General features: G+C 40.0%; 1 protein-coding gene across 2 annotated transcripts; it reads right to left on the reverse strand.

The window, feature by feature from the left end:
* Positions 1-1,443: 1,443 nt before the first annotated feature.
* Positions 1,444-23,259, reverse strand: ppp1r1b (protein phosphatase 1, regulatory (inhibitor) subunit 1B). 2 transcript variants are annotated; one of them, XM_031753445.2, is made up of 5 exons: positions 22,812-23,259; positions 9,622-9,705; positions 8,530-8,605; positions 7,200-7,337; positions 1,444-4,688 (listed from the first exon to the last, which is right to left on the reverse strand). In XM_031753445.2, the coding sequence occupies exons 1-5, from the start codon at positions 22,923-22,925 to the stop codon at positions 4,525-4,527; spliced, it is 576 nt and encodes a 191-aa protein (XP_031609305.1). In that variant the 5' UTR covers positions 22,926-23,259; the 3' UTR covers positions 1,444-4,524. The 2 variants fall into 2 exon arrangements, with proteins under 2 accessions (XP_031609305.1, XP_031609304.1); XM_031753444.2 differs by having other exon boundaries at positions 9,616-9,705.
* Between the last annotated feature and the right edge of the window lie 1,295 nt (positions 23,260-24,554).

The following is a 24,554-nucleotide window of genomic DNA, read 5'->3' on the forward strand; positions in this document are numbered from 1 at the left end:
AAGGAATAATACTGGTGGAAGAATGCACCCCTGTCCTAGAAGAATGCTGTACTCAAAGTTTTGGTATAGACTTTAATGAGTGTGACTATTATGTTTTATGACGGACTACCAGTTGGCATCATTATACCACGATCGGTCGAGCTTGTGACTAATCTGACAATATTTTATGCTGAAATGTCATACTTGTCAGGTGTGTGAGATTTAAATAGACTCTTGAGTGCCATCGAGTGGGGCCTCTGCGCATCTGTAACACTGAAAGGTTTAAATGGGCAGAAAACTAATTTTCAGACCAAAACAAACTTACCATTTGGTCGGTAAAAATCTATATCAACCATGAAAAACTCACACACATGCACTCGCGCTAATCTTTAAATAAAAAAATATATTTATACTGATGTGCAAATTTGGATTAGAGTTGAATCAACAACTCCGAAACTAATCAAGCGACCAGCGCAGACGTCAAAGGATGCTAGAGAATAACCTGTAACGTATTTCCGGTTTCGTTCGAATTCGAAAGTGGTACTTATTTAAGCCAACACGTACACGCCGAACGTATTACACATACAGCATATGAAATATACTATCAAAACTCACAATACAAAATTAAGTATTTACAGCTGTTCCGTTTTACGGTTTAGATGAGATTAATAATGCTGTTTTTTAAAATAAATATTGTTATACATTGTAGTTGGACTGTCATATACAGTTTTAGATTATCTATCTGGGCCTACATTTCCCCTTTTGGTCTTTAATTTAAGATGAGTTTTGATGTATTGTTTTTAAACCTCTTTATAAAATCAATGTTAGTTATAATTATCTCCACTTGCTAATGTAGTAGTGCTGAACACTGGGGAAAAGGTGAGGTCTAGTTGGAACATTGAAACAGTATTTGCTAATGCGAGCCTAACCCATTACAATACATGATATACAAAATATTTCAACCACCACCAACAACAAATGAGCAAGCAAAATGGTTTTGAAACAGCCAGAGAAAATTATAAGGAAGGATTGATTTATGTATTTACTTACTTATTGGTCTTTAACTCCATTAGTTTAAAGCTCAAGTAAGCCAAAGTGTAAATAATGAATGGTCTAGTTATTTTTAGCTCTGGCTCATTACTGTTTCCTGCCCTTTGCTTAAGGGGTGGGGAATGCCAACAAATGAAAGAACTGGAGTGCAAATGAATGAAGGAATGACTGAAAGAAATATTTGGCACATACTTTAAGAAGGTGTTGCATGAAGACTATATAACGCAAAAAATTATATTATTTAAAAGAAATTTTTAGATTTTAGGAGTTCTTCTTTCTTTTACTGTTTGTTTTAGTAGCTCTTATATCAAAATGAAGGCAGTGTGGATAATAATGACCTAACTCTTTTAGTAAAATATAATATAACATCATAAAATAAAATAATAATAAAAAATAAGGCCCAGGACCTCCAAATCAGCCTGGCAATGACTTTAATACACCCCTATTAGACAGCTTTGGAAAACATGAAGGCTATAATTTTGCACTTTTAACTGTATTTTCACAGGTTTTACAGCTTCATCTTTACTAATAAAGACCTCTCCCATGGGCCATTCATGCTACAAAAAATTAAATGACAGAAAAGTTCCTGTTTTTTCACACTCTACTGTAGACATTTGGGGGATAAACAATAACAAATAAAAGGACATGAAAATTAACAAAAGCTTTATGTTTTATAATTACAGGATTATGAGTCAGCTGCCTGAAGATTTTCCTTAATGTAACACATTTCTTTATTACTATTCGAGTCCCAAGAGTTGTACTGAGATTTCTTTTATTTACTACAACACCATGTCTTTATCACATAGATAGAGATGTTCTGTGGAAGTTGTTAATTTGTTTCTTATGAGAATGCCACCCCTGGCCCAGTTCAGATGGCTCTATCTGGCCCACAATGTAAAGTGAATTTGACATCCCTGGTGTAATGTAATAATAATGTGGACATTGTTAAAGATAAAAGGAAAATGTTTTGATGAAATAAACTGTGACAACATTTGTCAAAAAAAATAATTTGAATGGAATTTACCCACTCTGTAAATTGTAAAATAATTTTAAAAAATACTATTAAGCCTGTTAGCTTCCCAATTTTACATGAAAGTGAAGTTAAAATAAAGCTTAAAAAATTAATTATTTTATGAATCAGTCTTCTCTGGGAACCAGGGAAAAATCTTACTCCTAAACTGTGTGTATATGTGTCTTGTGACTGTCTTTATGTCTCTCTTGTTGTCTGATTTTCTCAGTTGAATTCAGCTATGTCTCCTTGCCTTTCTGCTTTCACTGTCGTTGATTAACCCCATGTGTATAAATAGCCTTGCCCTGCTCCTTAGTCTTTGTCATAGTGTCTGTTTATTCCCCTGCCTATTTTAAGAATCAGTTGAATCACTACTTTAGATTTGGTCTTTACCAAAGGTCTTAATTAACGGTGTGTTTTCGATTTAACCTCTTCTTGTGTCTGCACTTGGATCCTCTACCTGCAGTCCCTTACAGTCCATAGCTGATTCAAGGATAAATTCTGTAGAGAGCAGTGAATGTAGGAGGGGTTTAAAAAACATGCAATTAAAAAGATCTAAAAGAATTCCCAAGCAAAAATGTCAGAAGTAAGATTTAAGTAAGATTTAGGTTGGGTTAAAAGAGAAAGGAAAAATTGTTTATTTCGATATCATACAGTTGCTCACTTTAAAACAACCACATCACATTGAGAAACAACAGAATGGAAAAAAGAAAAATAAAGACAGATTAAGCGCTCATACATGTCTTTCCATGATTGTTTCTTCTGACCTGGGATGAGGAGGGAGGTGGTTATAAAGAAGGAGGAAGGACATTATTGGCTGCAGAGCTCAGCACACAGAACCTGCTCATCCAGTCATCCCACAATTTAGGCAGGTCAGAGGTTGAAAAAGTCTCACAAAGTTTTATTTACAAACAGCAGCCTAGATGATAGAAACAGCAAGATTTATTCATCCTGTGGCACAACTAGAAATTTTAGCATTAGATTTGCTTTGTCAGTTAAACAAAGTTTAATTCGATGCTGAAGGAAGTCTACCAAATGTCAGTCGCACAGTAGTCGTAGTGATTCGTTTGTGTATTTGGATATAGGTAGCAGAAGCAGGATAGTGCTAAGCAGTGGTCCCCATAAACTGGATTTTGGATTAGAAAAATATCTCTTTCAACAGACGATTAGGGAATGAGAAAAAGATGACATTACAAAAGTGTCAGCATACAAAAGGGAGATATCCTAGATTAGAAATGAAAATGTTTTTCAATTAATTTTTTTTAAATTTCCCCAATAAGTTTCTGAAGAATCCCGTTCAAATGTGCCACAGAGGCAGCAAATGGGTGTTTTTGAAAAATTAGAGGTAGCTTTACAGATTGATTTTAAATTTAGGTTTAAAAAACAAGGCTAAATGCAGAGTTCATATAATTTCAGATAAAGATTTTTGAACTAAAAGAGTCATACATTGATCTAAGCATGAACACCAAGCAAATTGTTTTAATGTAGACTCAGTGACTACAGCATGACTGTTTGGTAAATGCTGAGCATATAGAGCAAGAATAAAAGTAGATTTTTTAATATAGAAATGAAATAATTGATAATTTTAATTAAAGCTGATGACTTCCGTTGTTGTCAGTGACAAATAACATTGGCAACAACCGCCATTCAAGCTTCCAAGAGGCTAAAGTTATAATCAATAAGATGAAAGATTTGGCAACATACAGCTCAGATACAGCAAAATTAAAAGGCTGTTGTCTAAAATGCAGAACATAAATCGCATCAAAACAGAATTTGAATAATGGATTTTAACTTTAAGTAGCCGCAGTAGCACTTTAACCTGTCATTTGTATTTTTTACCACAAGATGGCAGCACACACAAAGGACTAAACACTGAGGCTGCTGTAAATCAAAAAACAAACGATGTAGGCTGTGGTTTCAAAATAAAATGGAACACGTACCGCATACATTTAAAGACCTTCAAGTGTTTTTACAAAGGGTCATACAGGAGAGTCTGTTTTTGCTTTTTTAATCAAATGTACCCGAGAAAGATAATGTCGACTTTGTATTCCTTGTGGCCATTTTAGCCTTCTTTGAAGGTCTGGTCTTGCAGGGTGTTTGGTCACGCTGACCTTGGCCCTTCAACTGTCATTATAAACAAAAGGACACCAGGGCCAAAGTAGCATCTGTAGTCTGCTCTGTCAGTAGATCACTCCTCACCTGCTCATAAGGGCTGACTAATACAAAAACTCCCTCTTCGTCCTCGGTTTCAAAACCACGCTTTAGAGGTGAAGTACTACAAGAACCTTTTCTCACATGTTTAAGGTCACGAAAGAATCCATCGCTCAGTTTACTGACAGCTGTCATCTCATCTGTGTATTCAGACTACACACATTTAAAAAGACACACAACCCATTTCTTGATTTTTCTGAGTTCTTCAGATTTTAACCACCATGAGTCTCCCCACATCTTCCCTTCAAACGTTCTCCCCACGCTATCTTCCTCTCTCAGTTACTCCCACAACTGTTCTCCTCTGTCATGGCTTCAGTTTTGTCCCCCTTCATGTCTTCTTCCTCCTCATCTTCCTCCTGCGCTGGTTGTATCTGCTTGGCCGTCTCTCTCACGCTGGAAAACTTGTCTGACTGCTCAGTGGCAGCTGTCTCTTGGCGATCTGAGGAGGCAAAGACTGGTATCAAAAACAGCAGTAAAAAAAATCACAACTAACTTTGGTTATATCTAACTGTAGATACCATTACCATACCATTGTGTCATAAATTTAATAAGAAAGGGTAAATTAAATACCTGCTGGGCAGAAGGACACAAGTACTGACTCTAGAGCTAAAGCTTTTTAAGCAATTTCCTGCTTCAGGTATCTGAATCCCCATGACTTTTGCACTGTTTTGTGCTCTTGGTTAATTAATTTAGGAGTGAGAACATTAAAAAAAGAAGCTTTATAGTTTCACTTTATTTCTTTATTCTTATTCTATGTCTTTCCTAAACTGCAAACTCACTTAGTATTTCAGAAACACTGAAAAGGAGATTGTGCTCATTCCTGAAAATGATGAACAGCTACCTGATGAAATAACTTCCTTGGTTTGTCTTCTGTTTGTTATAGGATAGGCCGAGTCCGAACTGTGTCGCTTGACTGAAAGAACAGATGAACTGTCATCAAAAAGGCCCAATCAGTATATTTTAGCATCCTGTTTGGGTACTTTGTGTTTCAGCAGGCTTCCACAAAGGGATTTACCGAGAGAGTCTGTCATCTGGGCCGACAGAGCAATAATTCTGAATGAAATGCCACTGCTCTCGTGTGACTTTATGGGGATTATAAACCTATAATTTGGCATCATAAAACCAAACACACAGCGCACATAAATTTGATTATTATGCAAAATAAGAAAATGCACATATATAAAAAAGTTTAAATCAAAGAGATATGTAGATTTGTTTGTTTTTCTTTTGGCAGAGATTAAATTTTGCACAGATGCACATCCTGGCTGGCCTCTTGCACTGGAATAGGTGTTGGTGACACACCGAGACTTCCAATACATTTGGGTTTAAGAGATGGAGGGATACAGCACAAGAGCTGTACCAGCTGCTCAGCACACAAGGGGCTTCCAGATGCTGAAAACCGCAAAGCAATTGTTCACTAAGAAGCACAAAAATGTAATCTTACTGTGGTTTGCTATTTTTCTTTTGTTTGTGCCTGATTTTTCTTTCAGTTATCTTAAACTGCATATAATAGTCCCTCACTAGACACTTTGTTAGTTATACCTTGCTATTACACAGTTGGATCTGCTTTTACGTTCAGAATTGCGTTAATTGTTCATGGCATATATTCAACAAGGTGCTACAAACATTCCTCAAAGACTTTGATTCATATTGACATGAAAGCATTACACAGTTGGAAAACAGCTTAAGATAATTTAAGCTTTGTGATATGGTGTGTTATCCTGCTTGATGCAGTACAATGTGGTCATAATGGAAATAGTCAGTAACAATACTTAACTAGGCTGTGGCGTTTAAATGGGGCTTAGTTGGTACTAAGGGCCCCAAAGTGTGCTAAGAAAATCTCCTCCACATCATTACATCACCATCAACAATCTGAGGCCAGAGGTCAGATGGAGCCATACTTTCATGTTGTTTATGCCAAATTCTCAACCTTACCATCCATATGTTGCAGCAGAAATCAATAGAGAACGCAGTCGGGGCATTCTCCTCTAACCTCTGGCATCAACAAGGTATTTTCACAGAGAGAACTGTTGCTAGCTTATTTTTTCTTTTCCACACCATTCTCTGTAAACCCCACAGATGGCTGTGTGGAGAAAATCCCAGTAATTTCCTAAATACTCAGAGCAGCTTCACTCAGGCCAATAACCATGTCACATTTAAAGTGACCTAAATAAACTTTGAACTTCAGCTGTTCACTGCTGCTATGTGATTGTCTGTCAACGAGTAATTAAACAGGTGTACCCTAAATCTGTGCTGAGATGATTTCCTTATATGGTCATCTAAATCTGTTTGTGGAAGCTAGGTGAAGAAGTCAAGAAAGTGGACTTTTTTTTACACCTTGGCTCATGTGATGACTCATGTGATCAATAAGGGATCAACAACCACCTCCAAAGGGGAGAACTCCTATTAGGGAGGGAAAAGCTACAATGGTGTCCTGTATGAGAAAATTTCATCTTGAAATGTCAAATAACTGAAAAACATCATTAGGGAAAATGTACAGAAATGGGAATAACTTGGCTATTCATACAAACTAGAAGGAAAAATACACCTTTGGACTAGTTAAAAAGTGATATTTTGTGATGTTCAGTGTATAAGCTTCTCATAGGAGATTGTGATTTTAAATCTTAATGCGCAAACTTTTCTAGTTTTTCAAGATTTTGTAAGCACAATTTTTTCTCCAATCACTTTGAAATAATTACCAACTAGCTGCTAATTTAATTGGTAATATCAAAATGCAACCAATTGATTGTATAAAAAGAGTTCTACTGCATGACATTAAACCATTTATGCTTGGAAAAATCCCAATGACCCAACCAAACAAGACCCATAAAATTAACAGCTTTAAGTCCCTCAAAGTGTATTTTGGCTTTGAGAAACAAACATCAATGTCCTCGCTGTAACAGTGTTGTTACTGTGCTCCCTGACAGTTGAAAGAGAACCTCCCTCTCACCAGCAGCTTTGGTGGGAGCTGCATCCTCTCCCTCCTCTCCCTTCAAGTAGTCCTCATCCTCCTCCCCTTCACAAGGGTCTTCCAAGGGAGGGTAGACACCTAGTTTCTGCATATGCGCTTCAGCCATCTTCTGCACAGCTACACACAGGTAAACACACACAGGGACAGCCACACAGACACATGGACACAGACACAGGGATAGAGGGATATGTTGTTTTGGTTTTACCACACTTCAACTCTGTCAGTTTTTGTCAAGCCTCACGGGGGTTTTTGAATGCATGCCAGGCAGGCAGGAAGCCAGTTATACACATGCACTGACAGACAGGCAGACAGGCAGGCAGGCAGCTACAAAACGGTATCCCGCACTGATTTTTACAGTAGAGCTTCCGCTGTTGTTTTCTAGCTCTCCTCTCACCCTGTTTTCCCATCTGTTTATTTGTACCCTTGTCTTTCCTCGACTGCCCACCCTCCCCAGCGCTATCTTTTGGCAATACTGACTCATCCTCTCTCTCTCTCTGTTCCCTCTCTTTAGCAATATTATCTCAGCCACTCTCTCGCTTCCTCTAGGTCACCTTGGCTTCTCTCTCTCTATCATTTTTTCACACCCTCACTTACACAGTGCAGCAGCAGCACTCAGGCAGGTCACTTTTTAGCTTGAGATAGGTTATGCAACTAGAAATAATAGAGTTAGTTCTCTCTTTCACTCTGCGTCTGAGCTGATAAAGGGCAGATTTGAGATGCAGGACAAGGCTTCCTGGCTCATTATATCATCACTTGACATGTGGCAGCGCACACCCACAAATCCAAAGTAAATGAAACCCCACCGACAAACTTACCTTTCTTATTGACCACATGCAACAAAGACACAATAGAAAAATGCACGTCTGTGTTCATGTATGCATTTTAATCACGCCTATATGTGTGTGTTCGTGTGCGCCACAGCTGTATACACAACTGACTGTAATCCTGGATGATCCAGACTTTCCTAGACTCTCACTCAGTGTCTCACAGCTGTCACACTCTAATCTCTCTCTTTCTCCCTTTCTCTTTCGGTCACACACAGATATATGGACCCTGCTGCTGAGTGTAATATAAGGGCAGAAGCGAACAGAAACACAACTATGCATATCACACACGCGCATGCAGTGGAAAAAAAATGAAACCCCTTTATTGCATATCCACCCATCTGTCACATGCACCTTTATAAGGCATTAGAAAGCAAGTAAGAAATGCCTGCAGTGAAGCACGGTAAAACAAAGAAAGGATTTAAACACAAGGATGAATCACAACACACACAACCACCACCTGTAACACAAATGCTTGTACCAACCTTTGAGTGATGGCGGCTGATACACATTTGGATTAACTCGTTTTGGTTTGAGTACTCCATTCTCTCCTACAACCCACTGTGAAGAGAAAGAGCGAGCCACTAATCATGACATTCTCCGCCTGTCTGTCCTCAAAGCACTGGCACCTCGGAAGTTTCATTCACTATATTTATTTTATTACATTATTTGAAATTTCACTTAAAACACTTTCTTCCTCATTGAGATCTATAGGCATAATATGCATGCAAAATATCTCCTACACGACTGATGCAATCTTTTTCTTAGTTCTTGTGGTAACCCTGGAGGTCTCTCCTTAGTTATTCAAGTTGTTTTGGGGGGATTTTGGCTTCCAAACACGCTAGAAGCTGATTTGAAGTTTGTAGGTAGACACTGGAGAGCAAAGACAAACTGTTCCTTTTCATTAGAAGTAACGTGACCATGAGGAAAACGGGGAAAAAGCATGCAAATTTAAAATTGCCTTGTTCCAAAACATTAAGAATATAAAGGATGGCATTTTCAAACAGCTATTCACACACTGCAGCTTTTGATGCAAACATTAACATCTCTAAACCCAAGGTGTCGTGTTTTGTCATGGTTGTGCCTCCTTATATTATCTTACATTGGCTAGGCATGCAGTATAATCGTTGGATGTCCAGTCTGCAACTCAGTAATGTCAGCACTACATGCTACTACATGCTGGCTTTCCCAAGGTCCCTTAACTCTTCGTGCCATGCTTAATCTTTAGGATCTTCACTAGAATTTGAAAAGTGTTATCATCAGGCCAGCTTACACTGAATTTCACTCAAGCTTTCAGCCTCATCTCACCAACATCAAGTAAACAAGATATTTTTTAACCTTGGGGCTCAAATAGTTTTAAGATTTCAAGGTGAGTTTGAACTGTGGCTAAACACAAACTCAACACACAGGATTCAATGTGGATTATTATGTTGTTAGACAGTGAAATAATGGCATGAAGTAAATTATATGTTGTAGGTAAAGTAGTTACGTGGTTAATAGGATTGAAATCTAATGGAGGAGGATGGATGAGAGCACAAAGACGCTTATATAAAAAAGTGTTTTGTCTTCACCTTTACCTGATGGGTGGACTGATCATCCTCAGGAGACGACTGGTCGGCTACTCTGAACAGTGTGGCGGGTGTCGGCCTCCTGCGTCGGATCTGCGAACAAACAACACAAATGGCAGCCATAAATAAATGAATAACAAAACTGACGAACACTATATTATTAATAATGCTCAGCACAAAGCCATATCAATCACATGGATCCCTATGTTGACACTTTATGCTGGTGAAGGGCATGCTGGGCCCTCAAGGACTTCATTAGTCCTACCTCAGATTTATTTGACAGGTCAGCAGCCAAACAGTGACTTTCAGTGTTCAGTACTGGTCACGTCACAGCACACGCAACAGTCAGGTGCAATAGAAGAATCATTTAGAAACCTCAGATTTTAAAGACAGAGTAAACAAAGAGAATTCTGTGGTGTGAAACAGACGAAAATTATTCTTTTGACAAAGGGTTTATTTGAAATGAATGTTCTCCTCACATTTACGCAAACATGTTTTGCCACCCGTGTGCACCAAAAATGCAAATATTAAGTCTCCCAAACAGAGAGTCCATAGAAAAGGGATTAAATGAACCACTGCAATCAGCCCAGACACTCCCATCCACTCGCTCCTTTTCCATCCCAAATGACTGCTTCTTGGAGGCCTAATTCAGGTAGCTGACAGCCTAAAAGCAGAAAGGGGCCAGACAAAGTGCAGGTCTGAGCTACACCTCTACAGCACGAGCCACTGTATACAGCAAACTCTCTGTTCCTGGGAATAAATGCACAGCTGTGCCTACAGCTCCACAGTATCATGGCCTGTCTGTGGAAATTCACTCATCAGAAGTGCTCATTGTGGCTCATTGACCCAATGCACAAAACACAGGGCCCTGCATGGATACAGAGACAAAAGTGCATTTAGCTGCATTTCATCGAAACACTAGTATTATAAATACTGCGAGTGTAGTAATGGAGGGTTTTTTCACTCGTTGGCAGTTACAGTTGTCAGTCAGTTAGTATATATGAAGCAAATATCTATGGACAATTTGATACTGAGCTCCTGGAATTCTGGTGCACATAATTGGATAACTTCTAAAACTATTTTTAAGAAGATTTAATCAGAAAAATAACCTATATTTGAATTTTTCTTGAAAGAAATCATTTATTTCCACCTAGACAGGCTTGCAGCAGAAAGGCTTGCTTATGCTGCAGCAGAGATTTAAAGTTTCTGTGCATGTTTTACTACGCCTTTACACTGAAGCTCACATTCACAGTCTCTTTTTCCTATGTTGGAACAGACTGTAAACTTTTAACAAGCAAACAGGAAGTGACTGTTTGATAATCAAAAGATAAGTTTGGGGTGGAGTATTACTTTTCAGAGTATTTTTCCCTTGCTAAGCAGAATGTGTGGGGCCTTTATAGAGAAAATGTACGTGCACAGCTCAGATCTTTGGCTCACATTTCCTACAAATCTGCACAATACCCAAATGCATAAAATGATTTTTTTGGAAAAAATGTTAAAAATATATAAAACACATTTTAAAAAGGTAAAAGCAGTGGCATTAGTCAGGCAAATCAGGTGCTGAAAGGTGTCCTCTGTGGAGCAAGCCAACCTTGGCCATGACATGAACCTATGTGCTGCTGTTTACTATATCACATAACATTGCAGGAATATAGTTAAGTAGCCTGGCTCCATACGGAGAGTTGTGTTTGTGTTTGTTTCCCTTCTGTCGGGTGCGTCATCACAACGAGGCGCATGTTGCCAAAGCAGAGGCTTGCACGGCCCACGTGGTGGAAATCTGCCTCTGTCAAATTCGACGACATGGAGTAATCAAGCATGGATTTCACCCTTATTTATAACACCAGACACACATTTTAATCTCATCACGCAACTTCAGGCTTTCCTGCTTCCCCTGGATCTCTCACACTATCTGTCTTTCTCTCATTCTCCTCTCATTTCCTCCTTGCTCGATCCGTTGCTTCCTCTATCCTGTTTACTTCCATATCCATGCTATTTTTCATTCCTTGACAGTGACATTAACCTCATCCACTGTTCGCCTCTCCTTTTCAACACCACAGTGTGTCATAACCAAACTCATATTAGTGTGTTTTTGTTTGCTGGTTTGTCTGGCATTTCCTTTTTGTCATAGATGAGTAAGAGGAAAACATCCACAGAGCATCCTTTGACCCCACCTCTGCTTTCCCTGTGTCTCCCCTGGTTAGGTGTGGAGGCCTGGGGCTTCACGTTGATAAGAACCCTGCTGGCTCTGCTTGCATGACACCTGCTAACTGCCTTGCAGGGCAGCCTGAGGTGCTTCAAACAGAGAGCCACAAGAGACAGAGAGCAAATACCAGATGTTGACATGACCAAGCCTGTGCCCGAGTCCTGGGGACGTAAGCAAGGACTGTATTCAAGTCCGGCAGATTATTGGTACACTTGTGTATTTGTATGATATATTTATTAGATTATACTGAGATTGGAGGGCCAGCAGGAAGGTATACGGATGGTCCTGCAAACAGATTCTTGGTTATTAACTGTAATTACTTGATTAGTCAATTAGCTGCTTGTTAATCGTTGACTGCCATATCAATCTTTATACAAAAATACCCCAAAAAAGGATTGGAAACTAGATCATTAGTAGATCAGATTTTCTGTTTTTTAAGACATTTGTAAAGTAAGCCATTACAATATCTTGGGAGACTGTAATGGATGTTTCCACTACTTTGTCACATTTTGTTAGTTCCCACGCCTCTTTTTTGGTTTCTTTACTGTGATGTGAGCTTATTGTTATGAAAGAGAAAGGCCAAGCCAACGAGAAAGGCGTATTATATTATTATATTTTCTAAACTCCAGATCAGGCCCCCAAAGTTTTAACCTCAATAATTAAACCCTATAAGAGGGAGCTGCTTCGAGAAAAGATTTGCTCAAATGGTGATTAAGGTAGGAATGATGACATAAACAGGATGTCTTGATGCACACTCAATAAAATGACTGAATGGGATAACTTCATTGCTCTGTGACTTCACTGTGAAGCATAATACGATGATCTAGTTACCAGTAACTGTTCTCATGGTCAGTGTGCATGTGTTTGTGTGTGTGTGTGTAAATGGTTGTTATCCAAGGGCCATCTTGTCATCTAAACACTCAGCATGGTGGTCTCATGAAATGTCACGACACAACAGAAGACCTCCTATAGCATGAGGCACAGTTTGCAATGCATGTAATGAATAAAATCACGGTGTTTATAAACATAAATGGATTTGTCACATTTACGTACACAAAGTGATGCCGGCAGTGGTGGCGGTGGTGACCTGCTGTTGTTTTGTGATGCTGGCGATGCATAAACATACATATTGACTCTAGTAATTTTCCAACCTTAAAACCCACTCCACTCTGAGTTACATAATATCGTATGTGACTTCCTCATTTATGGCAACACTAGGGCAAAGCATGTGAGATTACTCCAGCGCTTTATCCCTCTATCCCCTCCCTTCACTGCTTTTCTAAACCCCCTGCCCCCAATCTCCCAAACACTCCACCACTGGCAGCAATTGTTTTTGTACCAAGATCAGTCAAGCTGCAGTGGACTTTCACTGAGGGACTCTAAGCAGGCGTCTGCAGTGGCATTTCAGCAGCTCCACAGGTGTATGCCTGCAGGCTTCCCCAAGAGCCAGCAGCACCCCACTAGGTTTCACAAAGAGCTATTGTCTCAATAAAAACACTGGCTCATAGATCATAGCGTATAAAGGTGTTTCAGTTAATCTGAAACTGAATTTGATTAATGTCCTGCATATGCATTGTGTGAGAGATACAAACAGAAGGCTAAACTTAATTATTTGTACCGGTGTTTCTATAAGCTGTTTTCACATATGAACTCAGGATAATGTCAAGAGAATGAAGTCAGAATATCACCCAGTAGTTACCCTTTCTCATATGTGGCACACAGCCATGTTGTCATAATTTAAATTATTTTATTTGGTTTATGCAAACCTGAATAGACTGTGCGTGAGTTAGCACACAGCGTAACCACTTCCTCTTTGAAGTCACCATTTTAAAAAAAGCACTTTTCTCACATAGTATTAAGGAGATATGAGGTTAAGGCTAAAGCTGTGCTCTTACATGAAGTGTACCTATGCAACAGATTTGTTTTCCATGTGTAAATAAATAACCTTGCCAAGTTTAACTGGGGACAAAGCGCTTCAGTACCCAGGTGTAACGCCAATATAGTACCGAGTCACTGGTAAGTGTTGACTTTGCATGTTTTTGAATGAGTTCAAGTGTGTGTGTGTTAGCTCAGCACTCTCTTCCATCGCAGTCTGGATGCAGATGGGCTGATATGGGTCTGCTCCCCAAAGACCATCCTCTAAGCTGGTGCTCTTGTGGCTGGGTCTATAAAAAGCAGTTTCAGTAGGACAGCATAAACTAGATCACAGGAGTCCCTGTGGGATGAGACCGAAAGGTTCTAAAACTCTGCACCAGTGCTAATAGTCGGGTATCCCGAGAGGAGTCTGCTGTGACCCCAACACGAAGACAGCACAGAAAGAAACACACCTCAGATCTCCTTCAGTTTTAGCTAACATCCCTTGTGATCTGTAGCACTTTCCATTGGGTCATCCTATCAAGCAGCGTGTGGCTTTGTGATAGAGATGGCAGCATGACGCAGAATCTCATACTCTCTGATTGCACAACTGTAAAATCAGTACCACGTGGACGGCTATCGATTTGTACAACGTTTATTTTTGCAGTTATGACATCTGCCTACATTCAGGCCGTGGGTGTGCAATACATCAGCTGAAAGATACTCTTTTCAACATTTAGCTAGAAACTATATGAATTTCATATCAGTCAGAAAAAAGACTTATTTCCATCTCTAAAAGAAAGCACTTTAAGCTGCTCCCTTATTTTCTGTGGGGTTGCCACAGGGGACAGATCTTGCACTGATGGCCTTTCTGATAAAACACTAATGTCTCCATTGTTGGGACCAGTGTTTGAAGTGCACTAGCTTGTGACCTGTAGATCAAACTTTAGTAAGTAAAGCCATTGGTTATTTTTACTTTTATTTCAACCTGCAATTTTTCATATTTGGTGGTTGGGCTCTCTTCTAGGACCGCTACACTCCTCCATGTACATGCAGGCAATATCATTTGTGTTTTTGGTCAAAGGGTTTTGGTCAGGGAGCTTGGTCCACTACAGTGAAAATATGTAACTTTAATATTGGTTGTCATGTGATACCTTATTTCTTTGTGATTCTTTAACTGATTAAAATGTATTTTGTTTCACTCGACTCATCTTTTTTATGTCCTTTTATTTGTATCAAGTCTTTAGCAGGTTTTTACACACCCCCATCATACAACCTTAAATGTATCTGCTAAATATTAGCTTCCCTTTCTCTTGGTCATATTTGATGTTCAGCTGAATAAGAAGTATGAAGGGCAACTAATTTAAACAAAGCCATGATGTTGCCCTTTTCTCTCAGTCATACCCCTGGAGATAGCCTCTTAAAAACAAATGGAAGAACCCCATGTGGTGCTCTAAGTGCAATCTGGCAATACAGGAAGGTGAAAAATGATCCCTTTTATGTGTTTGTGTGTGTGCGTGTGTGGGTGGGTATGTGTGCATGTGTTTTTTTTTTTTGTTTTTTTGACTGTTTTATCATTTCTGCTATAAAGATTTAATCTATAATGTGTGATTTTTTTTTAATCTGTCTTATTCTTTATGCAAGAACTACGCATAACGTTTTGTCTGTGAGGATATTTACACTGGATTTCTTTCTTTCTGTCTTTTTTCTTTAATTCTTATTTATTAAGATTTATTATTTAAAATTACTAGCAGATAATGCTGGCGGGCTTTAAAAAGGTTGCACTGAGAAACACCCGCTTGTTGAGTTTCCAGCTGTTTCAAGGGGGGTCAAGGACAAGGCTACGCAAATTTCAACCCCAGCTGCAGCTCTGTCAGATCGGTGAATTCCCATAAGTCAGAGAGGCTGCTGCATATTGCTTCTCAGCATTCACATAACACTTCTGCAGTGACCTTTGGCCCCACCACCGGCTAACTGAATAAACAGATGGGCAGCAGATAGCATCTGGAGGGGTTCTCCAATGACCCCCAAATAGAAAATGTAATTACCCTGCACCCACTGGCAGAATTACATCATACTCAGACAACCATCCACCTCGCCCCACTCTTTCTTCTCTCTCTCACAGTGCCCCCCAGCATTTATGTAATTAGCTGCTGATAACTGCTGGCCTGTTGTTCCAGAGACTGCTGGTTTACCATCACAGCACAAATACTGCGCCACTGGCTGATGAGTGTCAGGAAGCCCCCTGCCAGGCCACAACCCTCAACTGGGAAGGTGCCAATCAAAGCTTTCATAGAGAAAGTAGCATGGCCAACAGCCTGCAATCACTGAAAAATTCCGCTTTTGTTCATGCACTCATATTCAGATGTGTCATAGTATGTAGCTGACAAAGAGCAGTTGCAGAGGTCAATAGGCTGGCACAAATGGAGGGCAGAGCAGCTATAGTTACTCATCTGCAACGTCACGTGTAACCACCCGTGATAAATGACATAGAAGTTACTGAAAAGGTTACCAACAATCCTATTTTATTATTCCTATTCCTACTATAATCTCAGTAAAAATGATATTACTGTGAAATATAACAGCATTTCCTTACCCATGTGCCCCTATTTATTTTATTTTTTTCTTTTTGCCTTTATTGAACTATGACAGCTTGACAACTACAACCAGGTAGCATCTGGAGGAGCTCTACAGTGCTTCTCAAATACTTTTCAAATAATTTTCGATAATCTATGTTTCTCAAAGAAAATATATTGTATTATACCACAAAAATGTGCAGAAGCTTGCTCTAAGTATTTACTCCCTTAAAGTAACCCATTTACCGGAATTGAACTATATCTACATAGAACAGCATGTTACAAAAGAGACATTACAAAATTTTAGTTTCCATTTCCAGCAGACTATCTACTGCCATCTTTCTGCATATCCTTTCTTTTAGCTTTAGGGGTTTCCTTCTAAATGCACTGAAGATAACTGAGAGCTTGAACATGTACAAAGCTTATTAGGTTCCAGGCAGATAAACGCTGGAAAAAAATGTCTCAGTTACTGCCCTGAAAATCGGAGATTACAACTCATAGAGCAGCAATAACAAAATGCTATGTCTTCTCTGTGTTGATGAAACAGGGATTGGGACCAATCCTATTTGTTTTGATTCATGCTTCAGTGCTCCCCTCAATATGTTTATATCAGTGTGACTGTCCTGGGACTCCAGCTACAAAGCAACTGACCCTGAAAGCAAAATCAGGAGGGGTGGAAAGCCTGCTAAAAGGTGCAGTGCAGGGTTCAGATCCTGACAACCCCTGATCATCCCACAGATCCTGTCTATCTCTTATCCCCCACCCTTGATTTCTGTCCCTGCTGCTGCCCGACTGTTGCCCTTCTAATCCTATCCCTCAATTTTCATCACAAATGTGGCCACTGTTTTGCTGTACTGGGCAGGGTTAAAAGACATCCTTGCACAGTGCATTGTGATTTCTCTGCTACAGCTAGACAAGAATTTGGATATGTGTTTAGAAATGCATGAATGCACATTAGGGGAATGCACTAGTCGGTATCTTTTCACTCCCTGGCCACAGCCTGACACTGTTTGATTAAAGATGATCCCTGAAGCGATAAATTAGTGACTGGATTGGAACATGGCACTGGCAGACAGTGGGGGATTTATCGACCAAAATGTTGAAAGTCTAAGGGAGTGTGCTGCAATACTACAAGCCTGCAACTTCCATTATGAGTTTTACATGCATGAGCTCCCGAGGGCATTATGGCATATTTTGTACTCGCTGTGTACAGTGTAATCAGGTGGCAAATCGCGCTACCCATAGTCAATATTTACCCTTTTTAAGTGTTTGCACATTACACAGGTCTGCAGCACAGGAGCCAAGAGGAGGTGATAAATTGTTTGGGTTATATCATCATTAAGAGAGCATGATTTTCAGAATACCTCACTAATGGCTTTCTTACACAGAAGCTGTACTGTTTTGTTTTTTTATGGTGTTGTTTTGGGTGGAAAAAAGCAGAAAAAGCATAAATAATTAAATAAAAGTTTGGACAAAACTGCAAAAACAGATAGAGGCCATGAATAATATGTTGGTCTCCAGAGTCATTAACTACTCAAAATGCCCCAACTGTCAAAAACAGGGAGGAACAAACACATACGTAACCCCCAGTAGACAGAAGCCCATTGATTGTGTCCACACTGCAATTATAATGTGTGGTTTCAGCAAAGCAATTCATCTTTCTTTTTTCTTTTCAAAATAATGTCTTTCCCAATTAGTTTTTTGCCACCACAAATATCATTAAATTGCTTTGGGCAGGCAGCCTGGAGAGGAACCAGCCTGCGTCACTGGGAAGAGTGAGTAAGACCAACACAGTGGCATTCCTGGCTGTCCACACGCAGGGAAAGATCACTGCACCCTCTTGTCCAGTCCCAGCATGCTTTGTGGCATCCAGCAAGATGTTCTTTCTGGGAGCGCATGTTGACAGTCCCCCAGACAGCTAATGTTTACACACAAACACTCGCTGCATCAAAGGTCGCTGTTTGATGTTTAACCCAGAGAGTGGACTGGGAAGAATGAGGTGAGGACTGGAGGCCCGATAGGTGTTGGCTTTGCTACGGAGGATGAGATATAGCATGAAGAGCGTCATCAGGGAACTGTGGGTGAAAATCATACCCTCAATAATACCATTGAGGTTTAATATAGATTAATATGGACTGGCTTACTGTTAGAAGCCTTCGGCCAAATGCCCTTTCCAGGCCTTTGTTATTCTCTTTCATGTTATGCATTTTCTGTCACTTCAACTGGTCAGCATGAGCTAACAGGACCAGGCTGAGTGAAGAAAGAGGAGAGCACAGAGATATGTATCTGCTTGATGAGGCCGCGGAGAGGCAGACTTGAAGGGAATCAGGGATGCTGTGCCATGACCTTAATCTCTGTCCATTATGCACATTACCTTACATCATTTACAAAGCACGGAGGATTGGTGCCTTTGTGGAGTGGCATTAGTGATGGTAAACACAGCCATGTGCTCTCTCTGTTATGTTTCAGAGTCAATCTTGACCGCTTAATGTGAAGAATATTCTAAAGTAATGACTTTTAAAAGTTGTGTATTTTTAGAGCATATAAAGGAGATCGTGCCTGTTTTCCGATGTGGTGCTGGTACGTAATCTAGAACAGATCCAGTTCCGTTGATTAACATTAAAAAACAGACTGGCCCCAAAAGCTGGTACCAGCACAACACCACAAAGCTGCTGGGGCTAAAGTGAGGAGCTACCATGAGAAATTAAGTAATCATTTGCAGAAGCAGCCTGCAGATGTATTTAGATTGAAATGTGGGAGGAAGGCGGAGTACCTAGAGATAACACACACAAGAGGAGAACTTGCAAACACCACACAGTCTAGATTCAAACCTAAGACTGTGCTCATGCTGTGAGGTTCTTATATCCTGAATACACAAATACATTTTTATGGTATTCAATCACATAAAAATCCAACACATGTAGATTCAAAGATTCTGCCCCCCAGGATTTTCTTCCCAACTTCTGCATTACATAATGTTTGATTCTCGAATCAGTCCAACAGTAAAATGGACTGGCTCTTCTATAGCACTCTTTCTCACCCTTTCACACACACGTATTAATAAAAGCACCTTTTCCTATGCTTAAAAGGTTTTATCCTAGCATTCCCACAGTCACACTCCAATGGATGCAATAGGGTAGTTCCCAAAAGATACCAAAGCAGAACTGGTTCCACGGTAGCACCAGCACTGGATATCAATGTCAGGAGGTTAAAGATGGAAGGGATGGAATTAGAAAGTCTGGATGACACATGGAATTGACTTAATTTATCTGAGTGATCTGAAGAATATGGGTTGACATGTTGACATCAGTAAAATAATTCTTCAATGCTGTGCCACAAACAAAATTTCATGAACCTTCAACATACTGAAGAAGAAACAAGTAATTAGTGTCTGAAAATGAGACAAAATAAAACCAAGACAATCTGCATGCAAACAGGGGCATAAAGGGAGGTTTTATTTTAGTGTTATTTGACTTCTATTTATAATGGCTCTTGCAGATGTAAAAGGATTCCTCTGGAGTAAACAAGCAGGTGAGAAATGTTTAAAAAAAATCATCTTACACCTTTAAAGCATTTCCAGAACCTGCTATTTTCTCCCAAAATGTGCAACATTTCCATGCGTGGAGGCTTGGAAACATCATGAAAGAGCATTCACACATATATACCTCCAAAAAATGAAATACTACCTATGTAAACAACCTGTCAGATACACAGAACTATCCATTAAAGTTGACCTTTTAGATGCCAACTGTGGGGGTGCTTTCAATGACATAGTTGGACAGCTTGTCACCATAGTAACAAGGCAGTTCAGTCAATAGTGGTTTTGGGGTTTAAATGCCATTGCAACGAACAGTAAGATGTTACCGGTTGTGTAACAAGTTCCAAAGAATAGTATTGCAACTCATTAGCAAAGTCGGACTAGTGGGCGACAGTAATTGTTATGGGAGGGGAAGGGAATTAAACGAGTGTCGTTAACTGTTACCCCTGCCCACCCACATGTCCCTGGAGAATCCCATCCACCACTGGTAGATGCTATCTGCTTTTAAACAGACATAAACACGCATTCTCTCCTGAATGCCCTCTCTGTTTCCCATACTCCCTACCAGCTCATTTGCTTCCTTGTTCTAACTATCAGCATCCATCCATTTGCATGCACAGTAAATAAAACCACCGACCCCAGGCTTTCTAATTCTATGCTTCTGAAACGGTTGTATAGGGAAAGCCATTTGAGAATTTATCCCACATCACACAACACTTTCCACCCACTAGTCCGGTCCTTGGCCTTGCCAGAACTGGTTCAAGATTTCATTGTACTAATTTGTCATTTAGAAAAATGTACAAGTCAGCTAGCAGCACTTCTATCCAACTAGTTTGAAACAGAATTCATATTAGTGGCACTAAAGCATCAAAAACGTGTTATGTTGTCGATGCACAAATGGTGTAATGCTGAAAACCTTGGTATTTAAGTAGTTCTAGTTAACTAGGACTTTTTAAGTTTTCAATTTACTAAGAGTAAAAAATAGTTAGATTAACATGTTAGAAAATTTGCAGATCACTAGTTAACTATTAGTTAGTTTGAGAGTTACAAATTCAGCCCTCCTGGGCATCACTAGTAACAGATGGACTCTTGGAGCTAACGTAGGCTGTTTATAAAAGAAGGACATAACCACTATGGCATTGCTCATTGGTTTTTGAGGTCCTGTTTTGAAACCTCAAACTGAGTATTTAGAAAACTTTCCTCTTAGCTTTTGAATAACAGCTTTGTTGAGTGAACAGTATACTTGACTGAGAAACTGAGGACACTGCAGGCTCTAATGGTAGCAACCTTTTCATGGAGTAGCCATGACATAAAACATATGCTGTTTACTATCTATTTATCCCCAAATACAGCCATAATTTACAAAATGAACATCATGTTGTATTAAATAAGACTTCAGGCTAGAGATTTAGACAATAAACTTTAAGCCACTTATCTACTGGCTTGTCATACCCAGAAGCTACGTCCATCCTCTATATACAGCCTGTGCTTGCTGAAAAGGTAATTAAAGAGTTTTGTTTAACTAGTAAAGCAAAATCCTGAACTAGTGAGACCAAATCTCCAACTAGTGCAGACAAAGACCAAATTAGAAGGGGGAAAAAAATTAGAAGCCTGACACGGAAGCTTGACTGAAAAGATGTGGTAGTATTAATATGACGTAGAAATTTCAACCCACATACCCTATTTGAAGGTGAAGCCCAGAGTCTGACTGGGGGAATAAAGCCAGCAAATAATCCTAAAAATACGTGATTGCACTTTGAACATTGAGCAATAAAATAAGGATTTTTTTTTTAAATGAGGGCGTAGCCCACATATGCCAGATTGGTATCCTGTGGTTTCTTGGAAGAGGTGATAAGGATCATAGCATGGTGGCAGGGCATAAGGGAGAAAGAGAATTAGAGGGGAAGGAGGACAGCACGTGTTAATATTTATTTTTAAGTAAAAGTCTTATGAAGTGCTGTGAAAATTTTCCATTTTAAAAATGTATCCTGTAGCACAGAAGAACACGAGATAAGACAAAAAACATGGAGGAAATTCAGCACAATCTCAAAATAAACTCATGAAAGTTAAGTGCAATCAGCCAGGGTAATGACAAAGTGTGATCAGAGATCACTGTTCTTCATTAAAAGCCTCTATTTTGCAAGCAGTGAAACAGGGGCAGTCACTAAGGGAGCTGACCCCAGACAGGTAAAGATCAGGCTTTGTATCTTTGTCTCTTTCCCTTCCTTCATATAGAACATCTCACACTTGCCCTCCCAACCCTTCTCTCATCAAGCCCTCGTGAGAAATGAGTCGCTGTCCTCGATCATTGTGAGATACTAAACAGTTTCTACTTTGGCCCACTTATTCAGATCTAAAATAAGAGCCACCGACATTAGTGCCAAAAGGAGAGATCTGAGTTGTCCCATGAAAAATGAGCATAAAACCTTCCACAGAAAAATGCAGGCATTGCTGAGTCGGTCATAAGATAGTGCTGTGGCAAAAGAGGACTAAAGGATTTTACTAGCAAAAGCTTATCTCAAAGGTCAGAGAAGGTGCCAAACAGCCAAGGACTAAAATATGTTTGTTAAAAACAAAATGTCACAGAAGGAGCAGGCTGGCGTGAAACAGAAGATAATGACTTTTGTGTCAATGTCAGAGTTTTAAATAGGTCAGGATGACATGAGGCAGCATCAAGGCACTAATCTCAAGAGGAAACCAAAACGAAGAGAGGGAAATGTCATCAAAATTTCTCAACAGTGTCTAACAGAGCAATCAAATTTAGCTTTCTATTGGAAAGCTGTTAAAAGTGACACAAAGCAGAGAGAAAACTTGCAGAGAGAAGATGCTCTGAAGAGAGAAATTTGGCCATTACATGTACAGAATCTAACAAACAATGTGGCCTCTGTATTTGTATGAGTGAGTGGTATTTGGATGGGAAAATACCAAAGAGAAATTCATCTGTTAAACTCCAATAGTGAATATTCAGAAACACAAAGAGAACTTGTCCTTATGGGTTTATACAGTAACCTAACCAGCGCCTGCTCACCATCTCCACTTGCCGTGGATCCAGGTTGGTGGGTGCATTGGCTGGCACAGCAAACTGGATCTTCTTCCTCTCCTTGGGCTCCCCCTCGGCCTCGGGTGACACAGAGGGCTCCATGACTCTGGATCCTGGAGGTCTGACTCCCAGCAGAGAGGAGAGGAATCGGCTGGAAATCTCTATAACCTCCCAGATGAACCTCCCACTGCTGGGTAGTCCCAGTCCTGAAGACTTTTCTTCTTTCTCCTGCTTCACTCTTTCACACTCTCTCTGTTTCTAGCTCTCTTAGAAAAAGTGAAAAGACTTTTTCACTTCTTGTCCTCTTTTGCTCTCCAGCAGCTGGTACAATTCCCCTACACCTCTCTGGGTTTCACTCTTTCCCTGTTTGCAGTCCCTTTAAACCTGTGCAGCAGGAGTGAATGAGGCATGTCCTTAGATCTGGCTGTGAGGGAGCGAGGTGGGTGGATAGAGGGTGGAGGGGAGGGGCCGGTGACCAAAAGAAGGTGGAGATATTCAGGGAGAGGGAGGAGTCACAGTAAATGGGGAGGAGGGAAAACAAGACGTGACAAGGGGTGGAGGGGGGGCAACGCTTTTTTCTACCTATTTAAGCTGAAGTTGATTTGTAATCAGAAAAAAATAGTAATCTCATCACATCAGCTGAGCCTCTTTTGGCCTCTATATGTGAGAGATTTATGATGGGAGAGGAGGGAGTGCAAGGAGAGATAAACAAGAGGAGAGTGATGCGTGCCGTATGCAGGAGGAATGTACAGAGGGATCCTGCTGCTAAGCCGCTGCCACCGACATTACTGGATTTACAGGCGGTGTTGTACGTGATGCTATGACCATATGACTGATAGCAGTCAGGGAAAGTACCATGATTGCCAGAGAGAAATGCTCAGGATGTCCTTCTGTCAAAAGCTTGATTGGATCTCAGTGTAAAAAAAAACAAGTAAATGTATGCCAAATAAGATAAAAGTTATCACAACCTCGGCTTGTATGATTTAGAGTGAATGGGACATAGTGAGCTTTAGATGACAAACATGGAGAAGATGCAATGAATGAGAGAGGGGGAAGACATTGTGGTGACATACAGGGAAAAGAGGACAGTTTCAGTGTTATTTTCAGGGCCTTGCTGTTATTTCACTCACATGGCAGAGGGATTTGGACAGTGGAGAGGAGTGGATTTGGCCTCAGGACAGAGTTGGGCTTTGGCATAGGCTGGAATGAAGGAGTCTGCTATAGTGTTGGTCATAGTGGAGGAGGAATAGGAAGTGCACAAGGGGCTGGAGGGTCTTTGTGGCCATAACAAAGAAGGTCAAGGTATATATGGCACTTGGGGACTGCATCTACAGAGTCTGAAAAGAAAAGAGTCAACATAGTGTTTATCCTGCCGGTAAGAACAAAATGAACTTGCCAGAATGAATATTGCATTTTCAAGGGTTTGCCTGAGTGTTTGACCCTGCTACAAAGCCACTTCTGTTCAAAGCAAATCACCACCTCCACATGCCTGCAAGATGCAACTCATTAGTGCATTATTATCTTCATCTACTACATGAATCCCCAAAAGGTGGTGATTTGAAATTTATGATACAGATTGTCTCAGATGTTGCTGAGTGCTTCTAAAGAAATTTCAGTAATGCACTGCTATTTGATTTTGTTCCAGAGTGGTTGCATAATTTTTAGTGTGTTCAGGGGGGATTGCACAATTTTTTTTTCTTTTTTATAAAAACTGTGTAAAATGCACTGTGT

Source organism: Oreochromis aureus, linkage group 4 (assembly GCF_013358895.1).
Source record: "Oreochromis aureus strain Israel breed Guangdong linkage group 4, ZZ_aureus, whole genome shotgun sequence".
NCBI classification, from domain to species: Eukaryota; Metazoa; Chordata; class Actinopteri; order Cichliformes; family Cichlidae; genus Oreochromis; species Oreochromis aureus.

Coding starts and splice junctions, on each gene's coding strand:
- ppp1r1b (XM_031753444.2), bottom strand. CDS start 22,925: ATGGAGCCCTCTGTGTCACCCGAGGCCGAGGGGGAGCCCAAGGAGAGG. Junction 8,606..9,615: donor AGTCCACCCATCAGGTAAAG/GTGAAGACAAAA, acceptor TTCTCTTCACAG/TGGGTTGTAGGAGAGAATGG. Junction 7,338..8,529: donor TCAGCCGCCATCACTCAAAG/GTTGGTACAAGC, acceptor ACCTGTGTGTAG/CTGTGCAGAAGATGGCTGAA.